The sequence below is a fragment of the Camellia sinensis genome, chromosome 7 (assembly GCF_055761805.1).
Source record: "Camellia sinensis isolate YWXY chromosome 7, ASM5576180v1, whole genome shotgun sequence".
NCBI lineage: Eukaryota > Viridiplantae > Streptophyta > Magnoliopsida > Ericales > Theaceae > Camellia > Camellia sinensis.
This window is the reverse complement of record NC_138967.1, coordinates 190,263,521-190,286,747: the sequence shown is the minus strand read 5'-3', so window position 1 is coordinate 190,286,747 and position 23,227 is coordinate 190,263,521. Positions and strand designations below refer to the sequence as shown.

Sequence of the window (23,227 nt, the reverse complement as noted above, 5' to 3'; positions counted from 1 at the left end):
AACATTACCATCAAATTCTTGGGAAAAAAAATATCCTCCTACCGCTGTGTTTGGGAAGGGATTTGAAAAGGAAAAAAGAAAAAATAAGTGAAATGTGAATAAAATATACATACATTTCACCTAATTTCACATATTTTTTTCTTTTCCATTTCTAAATTCCTTCCTAAATCTCCCAACCAAAAACAACGTAAGGAGAGTGATGACAACCAGTGGGATAAATGCACATCTCCAAGTAAATTTGCGAATGAATAGTAGAAATGCCACAATAACGACACAAAATGTAAAATCTCTTTAATTAAAGCTAAGGCAGTTTCAGAGGAAGTGCTTATTTAGCAAGATTCAATTAGTTCAGTGGGTAATTGGCAACTTTTTCTTTCTTTCTTTTTTCTTCTTTTGATGATCAGGAATTGGCAACTTTTGCTCAAGCAATACCACAATAGGACTTCTTCCCAGCGATCTAGAATGGCCCATATAATATTGCAAGTCCACATCGCAAGCTATTAAAATTGAATCACCCACCTCATCTTTATACTTGACATTATAACTTCCAGTCTCTAGGTTTAGCCTCTTAGCCACTTCTTGTTGCAACTTGCTGAGACTCGAAGACAAAGACAGATGAAACAAAATTGCATTATCTTCTGCATATTTTACTTTGATAGTCACAAGATTCGCATCTTGCATCATTGTATCATGCGGCTCGGTGTGAACAATACTAGCAGCGGATTGAGTAGAAGGCAGATGATCAGAGCTAAGACACGAGGCAGATTCATAGAGTTGAGAGCAACCAGCCTTGTTTATCTTGCGAGGTGGCCACCTCTCAATACCATAACCCCTACATATACGCTTTAACGTAGATTTGCTAACTGCAAAAAGAAGAATCCAAATCAGAGAACTTACATTCTACTTTTTTATGCAAAAAGCTCTATATATTCTTTATCAGAAAAGTTTGAAATGAAATAACTACCAAGATCATAAAGCAACATTACATATTAATTTATGAAAGTGCAAGCATACCGTTGAATTTTTTTGCAGCATCATCAGTGCTCATTCCTGAAGTTTGTAAGATATCCTCTTTAGGAATTTTAATTTTAACTCCAGGTTTATTGCCTTTTCTTTCTGATGTCTTCACTGTGCCTTTTTCTTGTGGACTAGTCCAAGCAGTGTTGTTACCTTCTGTACCAACAACATTGACAACACTACTTCCATTATTTATGGCATTCAGTAATTGTTGATTTGATGAATCCACTTGCGTTATCTCTCCCCCACATTGTAAGGGTTCCAACAGGGGCAAAGATATAATAGTTTGGGGCATTTGAACTAAATCAAGTTTCCCACCATTTTGAAAATCAATTCTTTCAATACATAATTCTTTCCCAAGTTCTACCCCAGAAGCAGCCCTAAAAGTTCGGAAATTTATCCTCATTGTTTCCAATATTCCCCACAATGAGGGAGGGGGGTTTTCACTGGCTCTGTTGCTCACTGGCATAAAGATCTCTAGCACATAATCATCATTTCCAGTGCAACTACTTTGCAAGCATATTGCAAAGCAACCACTTAATCCAACATCTCGTGCATAGTGTGCCATGGGGTACTCAGTTATGCTAAGTTGAGTTACATCCCTGCAGAATACCAAATTAGTGGACAAAAGTGCTCTCCCTACAACCCCCGTCCCTTCCTTTATGCGATGCACATTATTGACCATTCTAAATTCAGAGTAGTATTCATATTTAATGTTCTGACAACTTACACCAAGGATGCCACCATCAACCAGATCCCTGCATGGCCAGCCTATCCTACACGGGATCCATATCTGAACTAAAGGTAAATCATGGTCTTCACATACTATTTTCAACACATTCTTCATTTCATCCAAGGCAATTTTACGAGCTTCATTTTTGTCCACATCCTAGTTCGAAAATATTGTCACATCCAGGTAATTTGTTAGAACATATTCCTCGCCATATTAATTTAAGAATGAATCAAATATCAAATTTGACATTGCATTAAAGTTTGCAACTTACTAATTCCATGCACTTGTGTTCAAGTGCAACTGAACTTTTCAGACCTACCACCTGCATGGGAATGAAAAGATGCAACTAAGGAATCTTATAAGCTTTGAAATGTAGAATATATATATTAGAGTTGATGTATAAAGAGAGAAATACAGAGAGAATAAATTGTATGTATTATGATTGATTATTGATTGATGTATGTTATTGTGTATATTACAAGGAGATGTGCACTCTCTTTTATAGAGAGGAGAAGATACATAGGGTGCCAATTAGCACCGAAAGCATAAAGCAAATGGGGAACACTCATTATGAAAGCTAGACATAATGATACACTAACAATTATGACTAACACTACTAGATGTACATAATATACTAAAGATACTAATCACTAATATACAAACATCACTAATATACAATAATATACTAACAGCCCCCCTCAAACTCAAGGAGGATAGGTACTAACCAACTTGAGTTTGGAGAGAGTAACAAAACAGGAAAGTAAACTGATAAAAGAAAATAAAATAGGATAGGAGACACTGTATGGTCGTGTCAAACCGTTGGTGAAGACACTGTATGGTTGTGTCAGACCGTTGTAGGAGCTAACCGGAATCAATGTTGGGACAGTTTATGAGGTCATGCCGGACCGTTGTAGAAGCTGACCGGAATCAATGTCGGGACAGTTTACGGGGTCATGCCGGACCGATGTAGAAGCTGACCGGAATCAATGTCGGGACAGTTTACGAGGTCATGACGGACCGTTGTAGAAGCTGACCGGAATCAATGTCGGGACAGTTTACGAGGTCATGACGGACCGATGTAGCAGACACTGTGTGGTCGTGTTAGACCGATGTAGAAGACAGTTTATGGGGTCATGTCGGACCGATGTAGAAGACAGTTTATGGGGTCATGTCGGACCGTTGTAGAAGCTTGTGGTGGTGCACCAAGGGGGCGACTTAGGGAGTGCGCCATGGGGTGGCTTGGGTGGTTCCCATAGTGTGTAACCATGCTCACCATGATACATGATATATGTATAACCCCCCCTCAAACTCAAATAGGTGTGAAGATAGAAACCTATTTGAGGTTGAAACAAAGGGAGTGAGAAAGTTGACCGTTGTAGAAGACACTGTATGAGTGTGTAGATAGGCTGCCCAAAAGATATACATGTATATATACATCGAGCCCTCAAAAGTCGCGCCCTCAAAAGGTGTGCCGGACATGATGGCGAGGCACGTGAGCGCCTTGGCTTGCGCGCCCGTTTTGTCGTCTGTCGGCAAGTGGCGCGCGATGCGCGGATCGGCCCTGGCTATTTAAATCAAGACGGAGGCGGAGGCTGAGGCAAAAAAAACCTGCTAAAATCCTCTGAAAAACTCTTCCTTTTTCTGAGAGAGAGACTCTGTAACACTCTGTTGCCCAGAAAATGGCCTCTTCGTCCTGCCCTTTGCTTACTCTCTTTCCCGACCTCAACGAGTCCACAAGAGAGATAACTGGTGCGGTGTCCCGTGAACCTCAACCAAACACCACTGGGTTTGCTCCGTTGAACTTTCCGATGCAGTCGGTGGAGCAAAAAATGGCAGTGCAAACGGATGTGGAGGCTAATCAGTATACTTTGAAGTCATGTGTGGAGAGCATGACAGCGGTCACAAACTTGTCGCACCGGCTGCAGAGTAGGACAAATGAGGTGCAGCAGTTAAACGCCCAACTGGCTCTGCTCCAGCGCATGTATAAGGATGCGCGAGCAGAGATAAGTGTGCTAAAGGCGGAAAACAAGGAGCTGAAACGGAAGGCCACCGTGATGTTCCGATTTGGAGGTCCGCCATATGCTGCAGTGGAGGAGCAGGGAGTAGTGATCGTGCCCAGTGGAGGGGGAAACACGGATGCAATACCGTCAAGGGCCGCCCAGGACGGAGGCAAGAAGAAGAGGCCGGCGGCAGAGTAGAGAAGGGAAAGAAAAAAGCCCGCCTGTGGGTGTGGTTGGTTTGTGTGTTTTGGTTTGGTTTGGTTTTTTTTTTTTTTTTTTTTTTTTTTTTTTTTTTGTGTTGTTTTGTTTTGTTTTTTGTTTTTTGTTTTTTTTTTTGTCTGTAAAATTGTGATCAGAGCGAAGTCCCGAGATGAATAAAATGAGTGTATTGTGCAAATCCGAATAGCTTGAAGATACAAGACCGAGCACAAAAAGTAGAGGGAATGAATAGAAGGTTTTTGTTTGTTTTGTGAATAAAAGATAAAAAGTTGGACGGTGGAAAGAAGAAAAAGAAAATATGTATATATATATATAAGATAAAGAATGTGTGGGCGGTAGAAAATGTGATGATGGTTTTGGGCGGAGAATATTTTAGAATGGAAAAGTTGATATAATAAAGTGCTCTCTTTCCTGAAGAGAAAAAGGTAATGGTGTCTGCAAACTAACACAATGGGGTGCCAGCTGTTAAACAAAGATATATATATATATATATATTTTTTTTTTGTTGAAAAAAAAAAAAAAAAAAAACAAATTGAGGTGGGTGTATGGTGATAGTTTAATAAAATATGAGAGAGTGGGTATTCAATTCTGCCAAAAGGAAGAGAGAGAGAGATGGGGTGTCTTGATTGCCTCAGATCAGTTCATGGATTAAAAATGAGGGCCAGTGTAACAACCCTCGTTACTGTTTACCGATAAACACTGATTACCGTTAAACTGAATTGATTATGACTGATAATTGGACTGGTAAAAGTACTGAACTGACTGACTGAAATTGGAAACCGAATTGATTGAATATATGTTAGTTAAATTGCATTCTATCTGTTTGACTGTATGATTATCTGTTCATGCTTATATGTTTAAACTGCTAATTGAAGGCCTTATCGGCGGCCGAATCCGGAATTGATTAGTGTTTTATGATCCTCATAATTAATGTGATTTTATGGTATAATTATTTGAAAACTGATTAGGTATGATTAAATTAGATTAAAATAAGCCAATTAAAGAGTTGGACTTAATTACCGTTTTGCCCTTGAGTGGGCCACTACCTCTATACCTTGAGCTCATTATACTTGAGCCAAAAACATTTTCCTCAGCCCATTCCTTGTGCTCTAGCTGACCTTAGAGAGAGAGAGAGGAGCTAGAAGAGTTGAGTTCAACTTGCTTCATTGTGAATTGGCTAGAATTACTTGAAGAATTGAAGGTTGATTACTAATTTGAGCTCCCTCACTTCTAATCCTACACCTAAGGTAGATCATTCATCATCTTAATGATGTCATTGAGCTAGTTCTTGCATGATTCATGCTTCATTGTAGAACTAAGTCATGAATTGGTTCATTGTTGTTGAATTGAAGCTTAATTGTTGCATGCATGTACATATATTGAAGTTTTGAGGTTGTAAGTCCATGTTTCCTCACATGCATGTCCATCTTTTGGTCATACTCCATGAATTCATCATGTTCTTGAAGAAATGAGTCCATTTGAACAAGCTTTGAAGGTTGAATTTGGTTTGAATCCATGCATGTTTGCATGTTCTTCATATTCTTGAAAATGGGTTTGAATATGGTTTTAATTGACTCACCTTTGGGGCTTGAATTCATAAATTGAGCTTTGAAACTTGTCATACATTGAATTTAGTTATGTTTTCCAGAATTTGGGCCCAAGAGGTCGAGTTTGGAGTGGTTGAATGCTTGGTTTGAGCTTGGGAGGCAAATCTGGAAATTCCAGATTTGGCTTCCTCGCTCGAGCGAATGGTTCCCCGCTCGAGCGAGCATCTTTGTCCAGGGCTCCGCTCGAGCGACCATCGAGCGACCATCGCGCGTAAAATCACAGCATCCAGTATTTTTACTGTTTCGACAGACCGCTCGAGCGAAGGATTCCTCGCTCGAGCGAAGCCTTTGATTTTGGAAGCCCGCTCGAGCGAAGAAAGTCTCGCTCGAGCGAGGTTCCTATTTTCAGCAAACTTTGCAAAATGTTTTCTAAGTGTATTTTTGCATCCTCATCCCATCCTAGGCATTCTTAGGCCTAGTTTAAGGCATCTTAATGAGGATAAAGATGTAGAACACACCAAGGCAAATTAGGGATTAAGTTATTATCTTTCCCAACTGTGTAGCTTAGTGTGTGTTCGATCTGTTGACTGTGTAGGGTTGACTTCCGAGGAGACGCTCTAGCTTACTATAGCCCAGAACTCTGTGAGTAACATTTGTGTAAAGATATGTTCAAAATGATTATCTTCTGAACAATTAAACTAAACTGTTTCTGAACTGTTATTGTTAACTGAATGAATGAATGTATGACCTATATTCTGAACTGTATTGTGGCATCCTTAGCAACTACTGCTTACTGTTACTGTTACAGAGATCTCTGTCGGTTCCCATGTTGGAACCACTATTGTTTACTGATATGATGGCCATCATTCACTGTTTGGTCTATTAAGACCTGGTCTGTTAAGACCTACTGTACTGTTTAGCTATTGGATGTACCACATATGACTGTTATAATCTATGAAACTTGGAGCAAAGTGCTGCACGGAACTAAGTGCTACAGAGTGAGCCACCTCTAGAGTCTGTGCGAGACACCTCTTGAATCCATAAGAACTGTACTGTTTTCTGAAATGCTACTGCACTGTTACTGTTATTGTACTGCTACTGCACTGTTACTGTTACTGTACTGTTACTGTTACTGTACTGCTTGTACTGTTACTGTTACTGTTACTGCTACCGCACTGTTACTGTTACTGTACTGCTACTGCACTGTTACTGTTACTGTACTGCTACTGCACTGTTACTGTTACTGTTACTGTACTGCTACTGCACTGTTACTGTTACTGCTACTGCTACTGTACTGTTACTGTTACTGCTACTGTACTGTTACTGTTACTGCTGCTGTACTGACACTGCTACTAGTACTGCTAACGGATGTGCCACGTACGATTACTATGATTTCTAAATGACTGTTACGGCATCAATATGAGCCACAAACTGACTGACCGATATACTGAATCAATGAACTGTTTAAATTTTGAAAAGACATTCATCCTAAACCTCTTTACGCATTATGTTATTCACTGGGCTTTAGCTCACTGCTCATATATATATGTAGGTGTTCAGGCACTGGACCGCTGCTAGGAGCGTCAGGCAAGCTTTTGTTTTGTCAGCCAACCACTGTGCCTCACTGTGAGGTTCTAAGCCGTTCAAGCTTCGGCTTTGGGGTGTTTTAATATTCCCCGTCTGTCCCTGTAACTGTTTTGTTTACTGTATAGACTGTATAGACTATTACTGTACCGTTTATTAGGGATTAGATCCCTGTTCTGAATGATTGTACTTGTATGTGTAGACTGTCACAGCTCATTGGACATTGTTTATTTACTGTATTGGCTTCCGCCAGGCCCTGTACTCTGTTTTACTGGATTACTGTTAGGCAGGCCTTCGGTAATCTCGAATTACTGGCCAGTTACGGTGCTAAACCCATAGGGCCGGGTTTGGGTCGTGACAGCCAGGGGAAGTGTATCCGTTGGTGGTATCACCGAGGGAGTGAGAGGGGCCGCGGATGGAGAGAGAGTGGGGAGAGGAGATGGGATGCTCCGGCGGAGGAGAGGCGGAGGACGCCGAGTCGGCGTACATTGACCTGGACCGAGTGGTGGAGACGAGTGGACCGAGTTGCAAGGTTTGTCGGCGGCGAGTGGTTGTGTTGCCGTGTCGGCAGTGGTTGTGTTGCCGTGTCGGCACCTTTGTCTATGTTCAGAATGTGGTGCTGTGGGGAGTGAGAGGGGCCGCAGATGGAGAGAGAGTGGGGAGAGGAGATGGGATGCTCCGGCGGAGGAGAGGCGGAGGACGCCGAGTCGGCGTACATTGACCTGGACCGAGTGGTGGAGACGAGTGGACCAAGTTGCAAGGTTTGTCAGCGGCGAATGGTTGTGTTGCCGTGTCGGCAGTGGTTGTGTTGCCGTGTCGGCACCTTTGTCTATGTTCAGAATGTGGTGCTGTGGCCCAAGCGTGCCCTCTATGTCTCTCCTTCAGAGGATGGGAATAGACCCTGGTGAGAGTGTGATACAGAACCACCAAGATAAGAGCCGAGAGAGAGCCGAGAGAGACAGCCCATGCCCGAGAGAGGGGCTACGGCAGTGGCTGAGATGGAGAAAGCTCCTCATTCTATGCCATGGTGGTTGCTTGACGAAGAAGAATCAGGGCCTGAGAGAGAGAGGGAGATCGAGTCTCGGGAGATGCTGCTGCTGCCATTGATAAAAGACCACGCTCATCATGCTTTAGCTTGGATGATGGTTCATCTGGAAACTGAGAGAGTGACAGCTTCCGCCAACTCCGAATCAAAACAGCGGGGGAGAAGGTATGTGTAGAGGTCCGGCGGGCGGCCAAGGCGATGCTGCCGCCCGCCGGTGAAGCAGAATGACTAGGTTGTTAACCTAGCTCTGATACCATATTAGAGTTGATGTATAAAGAGAGAAATACAGAGAGAATAAATTGTATGTATTATGATTGATTATTGATTGATGTATGTTATTGTGTATATTACAAGGAGATGTGCACTCTCTTTTATAGAGAGGAGAAGATACATAGGGTGCCAATTAGCACCGAAAGCATAAAGCAAATGGGGAACACTCATTATGAAAGCTAGACATAATGATACACTAACAATTATGACTAACACTACTAGATGTACATAATATACTAAAGATACTAATCACTAATATACAAACATCACTAATATACAATAATATACTAACAATATATATATATATATATATATATATATATTGCCATTAAAACGAAGCATATATATATATAAGAAACTCTACAATGGAAACAATTGAATCACACTTAGGCGTTGTTTGGTTGAATGACTTGATGAGAGAAATGGAAAGGGAAATAGAAAGAAAATGAGAAAGAATTGATGAGATTCAAATTACAAAATTTATTTTATTGAGTTGAAAAATGAAGAAAAAAATTGATTCAAAAATTTAGAGAGCCATTTGAAAAGAGAAAAGAAAAAAATATATAAAATGTGAATAAAATATATTTATATTTTAATTAAATTCACGCTTTTTTTTCCTTTACAATCACACTTTTTGTTTCGTTATAATAAAAAACACAAGAAAAAAAGAAAGAGAGGAAAAACAATCTTCCTTTTTGTCTTTTGATTTACTTAGGTCGTGTTTGGTTCATGAATTTAGGAAGAAATTTAAAAAAAAAAAAGTGAGATGTGAATAATACATTTCGTTTGGCTTTGATTAATTAGATAAGATTGTAAACTAGATCAAGATATAAATCCTCCAATTAAGATAAAATTGCAAGAACCAAAAACCTCTTCCTTTCTTTCCTCTCCAAGACATGTTCAATTGAATTCAATCAAAACAAAACCGGTGTAAAAAAAACAAAAAAAAAAACAATTCTAGACAGATAAAAACAGAGCCCCAGAGTTTGAGAGAGAGAGATAAAGCAAGTAATGTCACAAGATTCTCAGGAGATAACGACGGTTGAGCAGTGGAGATGGTCTGAAATGCATGGCCTTGAACTCATGTTACCACCACCAACAGCAGCAGCAAGAGACACGGAAAGAAAAGTATTTGAAGAGAGAGAATTGGGGGAAGAGAAAGGAAACATGGGAGAAGAGAGAAGAGAAATGGAGGCAGCGCTTGCGGTGAAGAAATATGGTTCTGCTCTGCCCTCAACTAGGTATGTGGAGCTATTCGGGTTCGCAATGGCAGCCGCCGTCGCCCTCCTCTTCTGCTCCCTGTGCCCTCAGCTTTGAAACATTCGAAAGTTGAGAAAAGAAAATAGGGGAAACGGGAGAAATTTTTTATTTTCATTTTTATTTTTAATAGACAGATCTCAGCCGTCCATGAGTTAGTGGGCAACGTGGCTTAATCTAACCCATCCCCCGCAGAAAACACCACGGAGACATCAAGGAGAAGATCCAGACTCAAGTGTTGCAAGCCATACGGGCTTGTGTTAAAATATTTAGTTGCGTTTGATAGAATTTTGTAAATATAATTTGAGAGTATGAGTTATATTTTAAGTTTGTGAGTTTTAAAATTATGATTTGAGTGTAAAAAATTTGTTTGGCAAAGAGTTTTGAAAAGTATTTTGAATTGAGTGGAAAATCTTTGATGTGACATATGATGTTTGATAAAAACTTACAATTCATAACCAAACATACAACTCAAAATTCTATTAAAACACATAAAAAAAATTTTTAATTCAGAAACTATTTTTTTTGAATTTATAAAATTTAACATATGTAAATTGTAAAAAAAAAAAAAAAAAAAATTGCACTGTTCCGGTCAACAGGTGGGACGACCGGTTAGGCGAAATTTGAAAAATAAAATTCCGAAAACCGCGCCTGAGACAGAGTGTTTTGTGTAAAGTTTTGGAAACATCATTTGAGAACTCTAACCAAACATCAAACTTGAATTAAGATGTGGAATCATGATTTGAAATCACAACCAAACAGATTTTGCCTCTTAATATGTTATTTTACATTTTAAAAATCTTTGATGTCTATCTAAATAAATCTAATTTGAATTTTTTTTAAATTTTTTTATTTGAGCTTGATTGTTGCAGAATATCCATATATAACTTAATATTTTCAAAGTTTATCTTCAAGTTGAATTTAATATTTTATCATTTAAAATTATCAATTAATTATCCACATAAATTTTGAACATGACAGAATTCTTATATTTTTTGTCTAAACTTAATCTCTTCAATATAAAAACAAGTGTTTGTAAAAGGAGCCATGAACAAGTGATTAAAAAGAAAAAAAAAAAAAGGAGAACTTATTGATGAGTCTCATCAGTTTCGTTTTGTAGCTCGAATTTCATCTAACCCAAGTAGCTCGACTATCCAAAACGACGTCGTTTTGGGGAGTGTTTTTTTTTTTTTTTTTTTCTCTGCAGATGAAGAAGAAGAAGAAGAAGAAGAAGAAGAAGTAGTAGCAGTAGCAGCAGCAGCAGAAGGAGGAGGAGGAGGAGGAGGAGGAGGAGGAAGAGAGAAGAGGGAGCACATATCATCATCATCAACAACAACAAAAAACAACACCAGCATCAACAACATATCATCATCAACAACAAACAACACTACTTTGAAGATCAAAAATCAAACCCAAAAATCCAAAAATTTAACCCAAAAATCAAAAATCTAAATCAACACATTATCATCAACAACACATCATCATCATGGGAAAAAAAGAAATCAGAGATCAAATATCTCTGAAAAAAAATATCAAAATCAACGATGGAAAAAAAAATTCAGAGATTAGAGATTTCTGAAAAAAAATTCAAAGATCGGAGGCAAAGATCAGAGATCGGAGGCCGGGCGGCGGCGATTGACGGGCAGTGCTCTCTTCCTCTCTTCCCCCTCCCTCTTCTCTCTTTCTCTCTCTCTCTTCCTCTTTCTCTTCTTCTCTTCTCTCCCTATGTTTCAGTGATATAACAGGAAAGGAAAGAAAGAAAAAAAAAAAAAAAAATCCTCAAAACGACGTCATTTTGAGGATTCAAGCCACTCGGGCCAAATTTTTGTCGAGATGCGAAGGATTATTCTAAGTCCTATACACAAAATTCAAAATCCATCTAGTCTCAAAATAAAACATTTGCACTAATTAGTCCTATATATTTTTAATTGTTACAAAAAAATCTTATTTTAAAACAAATAAAAAATTAAAGACATTGCTACATTCCACTACCGCCGAACTTTCGTTACACGGTCATTAGAGACTTGCTAGAATGTTCAATAGTACCGGAAAGTCGCTGGAATATCACTAGGAATTCGCCAAAGTATCATCGGAATATCTAGAATGTTTGCTAGATGTCAAGAATATCACTTGAGATTTACAGAAATGTCTAGAATATTGCCGAAAAAAAGAAGAAGAATAAACTAAGAGATTAAAGTGAAAAAACATTACAAAATGTGCTAAATATTGATAAATTCAAATAAGAAAAAAATTTAAGAACAACAAACAACAACAATGGAAAAAAAACATATGTTATTTTCAATTTTTGTAGAGTTTAAGCAAATAATTTTTAATATTGATCAAATTGAAAAGCATGTTTTGAAACTATAAAATGTTACCGTTTAAAAGTATGATTCTATTAAGTATTTATCATTATTAATTAAATTGAAAAATATATTATGAAACTGTAAATTTTACAATTCTAAAGAATAATTCATTTCAGCACAAAAAAAAAAAAAACTGAAACCGTAAAATTTTACAGTTTTCACCGCGTGTAATTAAAACTCGAAAATAATTTGTTCAAAACTTGAAAATTTTCTCCGTTATAATAGGAAAATAGAAGTGTGTAGTACAGAAAAAAAATTAAAACTACGAGATTGAAGGAAAGAGACAGATATATAGGTGCTTGTACTCTGACAACTATTCTTTGATTTAGATCTAGCCAGATCTAAAGTAGATCTATTCATCTTCATCGTCGGAACCTCATCTCTTTCGCCGTTGGCAAGCACAAAGCAATGAGTTAGTGCTCGGTGGTTGCCCGTAAACCCTAATTATTGGTGGTCATCGGTTGCCGGTGACTGTAGATTAGAAAGAGAAAGAGAAAGAGAAGAAGGAATACGTGGTTGTCATCGTCATCGTCATCGTCGCCGTCGCCAATATTAGAGAAATAGAGATAAAGAAAAGAAGCAAGGTGTAGGGAAAGAGGAGAAAATAAATGGGTATAGGACTTTTGAGTCTATCTAAAAGGTTTTAGGATTAAATAGAATACACACTTTTCAAAAAGGACTTGTGGGTAATTTGCCCAAAAAAAAAAAATCACAATCAAGATTGAGCCCTTTTCAACTCCCTTTCACGGTGCCTAAAAATTTTTGTATTAAAGTCAAGTCACAAGTATTTTTTTTCTTTCAATTGAAATTACTTTATATTTGAAATATGTACTTACATGAGCTTTTACATGTGTGGAAAAGAGAGTTTATGTAAATGGATATTATTATTTTATTCTTCTTTAAATTTTATTTTTGCTTTTGTTTCTTTTTCTTTTTTTTCCTACAATCTGTATTTTTCTTTATTTCTTTCTCTTTTTTTTTTTACTAATAATGTGTCATTTAATTGAAATTTCATTCTTTTTTTGAAGCGTTACTATTATTAATTTGTGACTCTCTCATTTATTGACTATTTGCATTTAATTTTTTTGGATGCATATTTTAGATTAGAAGTGAAGAGAGTACCAAAATTTATTTGAATATGGGTTTATGCTTTAAAGTTAATCATTAAAAAAACTCATGATTAGATTAATTTTTAGGAACCTATTTCTTTTGATACCTAAACCACAAATTTCTTCTTTTTTAAAATGTCTTTTTATGTAGATTCAAAGTATGAGCAAATGCAAGCGATCTCATATTAAAAATGTTTGGTTTTTTTAAAAAAGAATTAAACAATTCTACTTTTTTATGGTTGTCAGTTCAATTTTAATACATTTTCAAACCTGTTTATGTTAGTGAATCAAAATAAAATTAAAGGGGAAAAAAAAAAACCAAATAGCATGTAAAAAAATTTAACCACTAACTGAATATAATGGAAATTAAACTTAATTTTATTTTAATTTATTATACTTGGCTGAGTGACTAATGTAATATCTCCTATTAATTGAATCTCTCTCTTTTTTTTCTTTATTCTTTTTTAATCCATATTAGAGAATACAGCCAAATAGCAATTTTTGTTAATAATTATCGATTTTGTAAAATCCTGTGCATTGCCCATGTGATTGCTAGTAATATATAAGGAAAATGAGATTTTTAGTGAGGAGTCTCGTAAGAATTTCAATATCTCATATTAATTTTCTTGATTTTTTTAATTTTAAACAATTAAGAAAATCTCCATGGGCTAGCTTTCATCTAATCATATAAAAATATAATTGTAATTAGTCTATAACTTATTTTATAATCCCACATTAGGAGACAAAGAAAAAACTAAGTTGTTTTACTCATATAAAGTGAATCTTATACTTTCATTTAATATTGTAGTGTTGTACCTGTTTCCATTCAAGATAGTTTAAATTTTAAAATAAAATTTAAAAGTTTTAATTAATTAATTTTTATATAAGTTGGTGGGTCTTTTGACCTAACCAATTAGGCTAAATCGTTTTTTGTTTGACTGATTCGCTAGTTTAATCGCAATTTTAGCAATTTTATCAAAATTTATTGATTGAATTTGTTTGATTCGAAATAAATTATGGATTGACCTAATTAAAAATTAAACAACTGATATTTCTTGATTAGAAATAAACGTTCCACCCAAACAATTATTAACTTTTATTTTACAATCTCACATTGAAAAAAGAAGGAAAAAGTAAATTATTTTACTTATATAAAGTGAACCTTATTATCCTAATTAATATTGTGCATATTTCAGTTCAAGACAGTCTAAAATTTAAAATTAAAATAAAATTTAAAAGTTGTAATTAATTAATCTTTGTATAAGTTGGTCAGTGAACCATTTTCGGTTTGACTGATTCGCTGATTTAACCGTGATTTTAACAGTTTTATCAAAATATATTAGTTAGATTTGATCGATTCGAAATAAACTAAAGATTGACCTAATTAAAGGTTAAACTGCTGATATTGTTTGATTCGAAATAAACTTCTTGCCCAAACAATTGTTAACTTTTATTTTACACAATCCTATATCGGGAAAAGAAAGAAAAAGTGAGTTGTTTCACTTATATAAAGTATACCTGTACTCCTATTTAATATTGTAGTATTTTGTATGTTTAAGTTGAAAACAATTTAAATTTTAAAATAAAAAATAAAATTTAAAAGTTTTAATTGATTAATTTTGTGTAAGTTGGTTGATATTTTAACCAATTTTAACGGTTTTATCAAAACATATATTATTTTATTTCTAAAATGTATGTTTTAAGTTTGAAAAATGCGGCAGACCCCCACCAAAACCGACCCCCAGTGACCCCAGTGCCACGTGGCACTGGGTGATTGGAAGGAAAGAAAAAAAAAAAAAAAAAAAGGAAACTGGCCAATGGGGTTGAGCTGGGGGTGCTGGGGGTGCCCCCAGCTGGGGGTCCCTAGCACTTCTGTTTAAGTTTTATGACAAACTTTAACATAGAATAAACTAAAACTAAAAAATTTATAAAACGAAATTTATTTTTATTTTATCATAAATATAATTTTCTTAATTTATTCTGTTTTTTTCATCTTTACTGATTAAATTATAACATCTATTTCTTACTGTGAACTTAAAATATACAATTAATGATATAACAACTGCAATATATATACTAGCGTATACCCGTGCCTGAAGGCACAGTGTAAATAATGTTAGGATTAGAATATAATTGTAATTAATCCCAACACTATTTAAATTTATTTTTTAATTTCATAAAATCACAAATTTATTATAAAATTTTGAAACTCTCACAAAACTCTTCACGAAAACTCGCTTTTACTTATATAATATATAGCTAGATATATAGATGTGCCTAGCCTACATACAATTTTTACAGGCATACATACAATATTGATTTTGCTTATATAATTATATGGAAATTGAATGTATGCCCATAATGTCCTAGTGTATTACGGGCATACATTCATTGTATAGAAATATATGTAAAATATATTGAACAAAAAGGAGAAAATAAAAAAATAAACAAATTGAGAGAAAAATAAAAACAGGAGAAAATAAAAGAATAAAAAGAAAAAAGGGAGAAAGGTGGGATCATGGGATCATAGAAGGATGTGTGAGAAAATGAAAAAGTAAGAGAGAGAAACGGGAAATTAGAAAATGTACATGTAGGACATTTTAAAAAAAATATATCTCAGTCATTGTTTTATAATTTGAATAGATCTGAGCCATCCAAATATTCTAGTAGGACAAAAATATGTTAAAGATTCAAAAACTGTCATGCTTTATTATATAGATGTTGAAGATTCATATGAAGTCTAAATTTATGAAGTCTATCAAGTATTCAATATATTTAAAAATAATAATTAATTATTCAAATTTATTTAATTTGTAGACTATAAAATTTATTAATTTAATATTCACTACACATAGTAAAATCTGACTCTTAATTTTGGAATCGCAGACTTTTCCAAATAATATGAATAAAAATAAGTGAACAAAAAGGAGAAAATAAAAAAAAATAGAGAGAAAAATAAAAATGGGAGAAAATAAAAAAAATAAAAATAAAAGAGAGAGGAAGGTGGAATCATGGGATCATGGAAGGATGAGTGAGAAAAAAGAAAAATGTAAGAGAGAGAAGTGGAAAAGTAAAAAATGTACATGTAGGATATTTTTTGAAAAATATATTTCAACTATTATTTTATAATTTGAACAGATCTGAGTCATTCAAATACTCTAGTAGAATAAAAATATGTTAAAGATTCAAAACCGTCCTATTTTATTATATATATATATATATATATTCTAATAAAATATTTAAGATTTAATTCATTATAAATTATTTTTCTATATTTTTTAAATAAATTTTATATTATTATGTAATTTTAAAATCATTTTTAATTATTTTTTTAACGTGTGCATAGGACGGTTTTATATGCTTAGGCCTAGTTTGGGAAGACTAAATAAGTGTACTTTTTGACTTTTTATGAAATATAGGTTGGGTTTGAACTGATGTGTTAGAGAGGTGATGTGACTTAAATAAGATGATATGACTTAAATAAGATAGTGACTTTTTGACTTTTTATCTTTTTTCAATCATGTCAAACTTGCCTTTACTTAACAAGACATTGAAAATGCCAGTTTGTCCCTTTTTTTTTTTTTTTGGTGGGGGGGGGGGGGGGGGGGGGGGGGGCGACTAACCTCAAATTCTTCATATATTTGGTTGCCAAAATAGTTGCCAAAATAGTTGTTCCAAAGTAGACACGAATATGTGGACTGTCCCGTTTGTGTCACCACCTCAAGTACACCAACACATCTTTGGGTAGAAGGTTCAAATACTGGGAAAGCCAAAGATTGTTTAACTCCGCAACGTAGAGCATCGTTGCGCTGTGAATACTCTTTGATAGAGTACCACTCCACGTTGGGAGTGGATTCGGGAAATTGATTCTTGAACACTCGGCCAGGAAGCCCAAAGTGTTCTTCTGAACTCTCCCCATCTAAATCCACGACAAATTTATTATATTTAGATATCATCCTATACTGACAAAGTCCCAAAACATCAAGTGGATCCGGAACTAAGAATTTTACAACGTTATAAACATAAGCCGATACTAGAGCGAAAGGTTGGTTTTGAGTTGTAAGAAAAGACTGCCTCTCTTCTGTTATGGGTGCCCAAAATTGAACCAGTATCGCATAATCAAGCCAATGCTGTAAAATGCTGTAAAGCACATCTCTGATCTTCTTTTTCAACTCCAAATTAATATCTGATAAATAACAAACGAATTCCAGAAGGGAAAACTGATTTCAAAACCACAGAATTTGTATTGACTTAAAAAATTAATGCATCAATAACAAAATATATTCAGAGGTGAAAAATAAATAAATGGAGGAGGAGATAAAAAAGATAGAAGTCGCTCACCGGCAGGAACAGTCGGCCCTGGACGTAGGGGTTTGTCGTCTCCTCGGCTCCAGAAAACCCCTCCAACGACTTTGTCAACGCACTTCAATGGCAACCAGTTGAGTTCAGTGTCCACATATTCCTTGAAATCGTGAGGGAGATCTTCTCTCTCCATCCCTATTAAGTTATACACGGACGCACGGTGAACTCCAATTTTACGGTAAACCAATATAAAATTGCCACGTAACCAAATAATTGTTTTCCTATCCCTTCCCCTCATGTTCGGTACCGCAAAACTCAAAACCAGTCAAATTCTTCTTCCGCCATTCACCAAGACCACAAGGCAACATTGCAATTTCGTCTCTTTCAACTGTGTAAAAATCGAAACAGCCTCTCAAACCCTAAATTTAATCTTGGTAGCAGGATGAGAGAGATGGGTTTTACTGAGGAAAGGGTTGGAGAAGAGGAGGGGAGCTGTTAGAAGAGGTGGTGGGTTCCATAGTTGAGTTGAGATGAGGAGGAAGAGAAGGTAAGTGAGAGAAATAGGGCAAAGAGCCAACAAAGGAATTTTCTAGGTAGTCACTGAATGAATTATCTCACGGGGCACTGTCTTATTTGCTGACCGTAGGTTCGCTTGGTTTTAGTTTTAGTTTTGGTTTTCAAAAAATATTTTTAAATAAATTTTACTTTTTTGTTTTTTATATATATTTTTTTGTTTTCACAGAATTTTTTTAATATTTTAAGTAATTTTTAAAATTTTTAGATACACCTAATATAAATACATTTAGAGAGTATAATATTTGTGAATTTTTAAAAAAAAATTTACTAAATACCAAAAATATAAAAAAAAAATTGAGAATTCAATATATTTTTCGTATTTTTGTGTATTTATTAATTTTTGAAAATAATTTTTCATAAATATTTTACTATTTAAATATATTTAAATAAAGTGTATCTAAAAAATAAAAAAAAATTATTTAAAATTTTAAAAATATTCACTAAAAATAAAAAATTTAATTTTTAAGAAGCTGAACCCAAAAAATTAAAACTAAACATTCCATCACCAGCAGCACTATCATTTATGGTCACACAAATCTATCGTTTACATGGGGTTCAAACTACGTTCAAGGAGTTCTCTCTCTGCTCTAAGTAAGCTTCAAATCAGGTCCAAAGGCTTACCACCATACCCCTCTCTATATGACTTTCAAGTATTGGGTTGATTAAAAAATCGATGGGACTTGTGATGGGTTTTATGAGTTAAATAATATTTTTTAGTTTAAAATTTAAATTAGAGGAAATCCTCTTCTTTTTTTATAAAAGTATTTTTTTTTTTTGAGGTTTTGAAAACAAAATATATATTAACTATGTAATTAAAAAAAAAAAAACAAATAAATCTATCTATCCCATTTTTAAATTAATTTATGACAAACTAATGCCAAAACAATTCATGACAAGATAACTAACTATATATTTGGTATCATGAAAATTATGATTCAACACGATATACAAGGTGAAATTGCCCCAAATCAAATAACATAATTAATTATTTGTTTATTTTCTTTTGATGATGGGTAATTGGCAACTTTTGCTCAAGCATGATACCATAGAACTTCTGCCGACATATATGGCAAAGTTATTAACATCAAATCACTGTCATAAATTTTGATGTATCTAAAAAAAATTGAAAATCACCACCGTCATTTTTTGTTTTTGTGTGTGTGTCAAGGAGAGTTTAGTTTCGTCTTCTTGGCCCAGGAAACCCCTCTAACCAATTTTTAAATCTTTAGATCTGTCAGTGACATTAATTAGCATTCACAAGTGATATTATTTAATAATAAAATACTGCATAAAAGAATAAATTTCATAATATAAATGTAACTACTTTTCTAATTTATGTCACTAACTTATCACATCTACATTATAAGGTATATATTATACTTACATAATAGATTATAATTAAATAACAATATCGATTGTCAATGCTGATCTCATTATTACAATAAAGTTTTTCTCCAAAAAGTTACCTCCCAGTCCCAATCATGTTTTTTCTTAGAAAAATGTTTGAGCATCACAATTTTTGTGATCACAATGGCTCAAAATTGTCAAAACGATATCATTTTAAATGACGTTATTTTGACAGTTTTGAGCCATTGTGGCCACAAAAATTATGGCCCTCTAGCATTGTTTTTTTTAATATCAAGTTGAACCGGACAAGAGGGCCCCGCCTATACATAATTTTCAAACCACTATTGCGTTCAAACTACAAGTTGAACGAGTTCTCTAATCTCTATTATTGGGTTCAAATTGCCACTAAAACAAATAATAAAAAAAAACAAAAATAAAAACAAAAACAAAAAGAGGAAAATTTACCCATAAGTCTAAGTTTCTGAAAAGTTAAACCATTTAGTCCTAAAAGTTTTCTTATGCTCCATTTAGTCTCATTTGCACATTAATCTAATGTTCGAAACATTAATCTGATGTTCGAAATCTAATGTTCGAAACATTAATCTGATGTTTGAAACATTGTAATGGGACCTTTCAGTCTATAAGAAAACTTTTAGGACTAAACAGTTATAAGTTATTAATTTGGAATTTATTGGTGTACGGGCATGCACCAATAAATCCCAAATTTGTATCTTATAACCCATTTGGTCCTATGAATTTTCTTATGAACCGTTAGGTCCTATCCCAATGTTAGTGACCATTGAACATCATCGACATCAAACATCAAAACATCAAACATCAAATTTATGAGTAACATCATCGAAATAACATCAAACATCATCATCAAAACAACATCAAACATCAAAACATCATACAACATCATCAAAACAACATAAAAAATAACGATTAAATAATTTTTAAAATAACGATTAAACATCAAAATAAAGATTAAACAATTTTTTAAATAACGATTAAACATCAAAATAACAATTAAAATAATATCAAACATAAAAAATAACGATTAAACAATTTTTTCTGATCAAACATCATCATCATAACAAATTTTTTTTTTGATCAAACATCATCCTAACAATTTTTTTGAACAAACATCGTCATAACATTAAAAACATCTCAGATCGAAACCCAGATTTGATTCGGAACACACCTCAAAAACCCACATCTCCTCGGCCTCTTTCGCATCTTCATCTTCTTCTAATGACAACAACCAAACCCATATTCCACCATCATCCCCAACTCCTCCCCAAATCCCCATCTCTTATCCCTTCGATGGAATCCTAACTCGTGATTGGGTCATGGACCTCATCATTGCCTTCGATTGAGCTTCTCGAAATCTTCACAGGCATAGAGCCGCGGCGGTGTGGAAGAGCCACAGGAGGCGCAACGCGGCACCTCGTTGGGGTCCCTGCGGATCGCCGCACGGCCTGGCAAGCGCACCCTCAGACACTCCTGCAACGCCCTGAACGGCTTCGCACCACCACGCCGTGATCGGAACTCCGCCAAGTGAGGGCACGGCTCCGGCACCACCACTCCTCTCCGCCGCTGATACGAATGATCCATCTCCGCCACATCTCAACACCAACCGCCAATATAGATATATATATATGTATATAATTTGATCGTCGACATTTAGGGCTTTTATATATATATATATATATATGATCGCGTGTATGTACGTGTTCAATCTGTTTGTGTTTTGAATTGTAATCGAGACTGCAGGAGGAATTGATCTGGAAATTGATGATGTTCACATTTTTTTTTTATGATGTTTTGTTAATGTTTGATATTGTCGATTGGTGCAGTTAATGTTGCTAATGTAGCTAATGTTTTGATGATGTTAATGATGTCGTTGATGTTGCTGATGTAGATAGTGGGACTAAATGGTGCATAAGAAAATTTGTAGGACTAAATGGTTTAACTTTCTACCATATAAGATTTACTGGTAATTTTTTCAAACAAAAACATCATTTGACAACTAACATTTTAGTTAGAAAACTATTTAAAAAGTTAAAAAAATTATTAAAAAAATAAAAAATTCATTCTAATTCTCTTTCATTTTTACACGATTTTTGTAAAAAACTACAAAAATATTTTCAAATACTTCAATTATTTTTACCTCATTTTAGCCAAAAAAATACTAGAACAAAATTTACTACACATTACATAATGCAATTTCCTCTGTTGTAAGAGTTGCGAGAATTGTTACATGGAAAATCTTGATTAAATCATTTAATAATTGATTGCACGAAAATATATGAAATTTTTTTCATTCATATCCAAAATTTAGGGCAAAATTCATTTTACTTCCATATGATATGACTTGAAAGTACTTTACTCTATTATCTTTTAAAAATAGCCATATGCCCCTATGTGCTTTTGGACTAACATGAAATCGTTAATATCGTTAACTATTGATGTGAAATGGCTATAATACTCTCAAATCTTATATTTTTTTGTTATTTTCTTTCTCTCTTATCTCTTATACACATAGGCCATGTTTAATTCACAACACTAATAGTGAAGTATTAATAATCCTATCAAATTAGTGTGGTATTTACTATCCAATTAGATTAATAGGATAAATTATTTATTTGATCAATAATCTCATCCCTACCCCATTATTAATAATTCTATAAATTTGTTGAATTAATTATCCATTAGATTAATAATCCTAAACCAAGATATTAAAACAAATATAGGATAATTGGGTCCACAGATTAATAATCCCAACCACATGCTCTAATCCATCCAATCAAACATGCCCATAATTTATAATGTCTAGTACTAATTAAATTAAATCAAAATTAATTATAAATTTTTAATTATTTATTATAATTTCTAACATGTTAATCTAATTTTAATTTAATTACAATTTAGATCAATTCTTAATTATTGTTTACTTAATATTTTATTTAATTATATTTTAAATCAATTCTTAATCATATTTTATATTTTAGATCAATTGTTAATTATATTTTAATTTATTTTATTTTAATTAACATATTAATCTAATTTTAGGTTTGGAGAAAATGAGGGTAAAATTATTTTATTACTATATTACTTTCATTATAATTTTTCAAAAAACAAAACCAACTCTAAAAAATGGTGTGTGTAATACACATTCCGTTAGTTTGGATAAAAAAAATTAACGATAATACTTTAGTCCAAAACTATATGGGGGCTTTTTGACTATATGTGAACGATAATGAGGTAAAGTTTTCTTGTCCCAAACCACAAGGCTAAAATGAATTTAACCCTAAAAAATTGGATAAATTACACTAACACCTCTTGAGGTTTGCTCTTAATACAAAATTTCCCCTCGCATTCTACAAATTACACTGCACCTCCAATTAGATCTTGTCTCTTAATAGAACTAAACATAAAATACATAATGACCTTAATGCCCTTCAATGAAAATATAAAAATACCATATTACTCTTTTCCCTTTCTAAGCTTCTCCCACTATTACAACCATCATCTCTTGAGAAATTACCATCTGGGAGTCTACCATAACGAAGTGTAGAAATTTACCAACAATAAATTTCTTTGTGCCGGCATCCTCTGTCTTTTTCTCCAAAAAATCCCACAATTCTTTTGCTGTTTTTAGAGTGCTGTAAACAATATACGTCATGTTGTCAAGGCCATTGAGGATGTAGTTTCTGCACAGAAAGTAAGAATGTTTCCAAGCATCTACAACTTGCCGATCACTTTCATCCTCTCTAAGTACTGGAGCATCATCATGGAGAAACCGGACTAGATTTAGAGTTATAAGATAGAATAATATTTTTCTGTTGCCAT

General features: G+C 34.2%; 1 protein-coding gene across 1 annotated transcript; it reads right to left on the bottom strand.

The window, feature by feature from the left end:
- Nucleotides 1-266: 266 nt before the first annotated feature.
- LOC114278043 (protein NLP6) lies at nt 267-18,491 on the bottom strand. Its single transcript, XM_028220017.2, has 5 exons — nt 17,489-18,491; nt 16,771-17,333; nt 2,022-2,072; nt 1,015-1,906; nt 267-863 (listed from the first exon to the last, which is right to left on the bottom strand). Exons 1-5 carry the CDS (start codon nt 17,745-17,747, stop codon nt 349-351), a joined length of 2,280 nt encoding a protein of 759 aa, XP_028075818.2. The 5' UTR covers nt 17,748-18,491; the 3' UTR covers nt 267-348.
- Between the last annotated feature and the right edge of the window lie 4,736 nt (nt 18,492-23,227).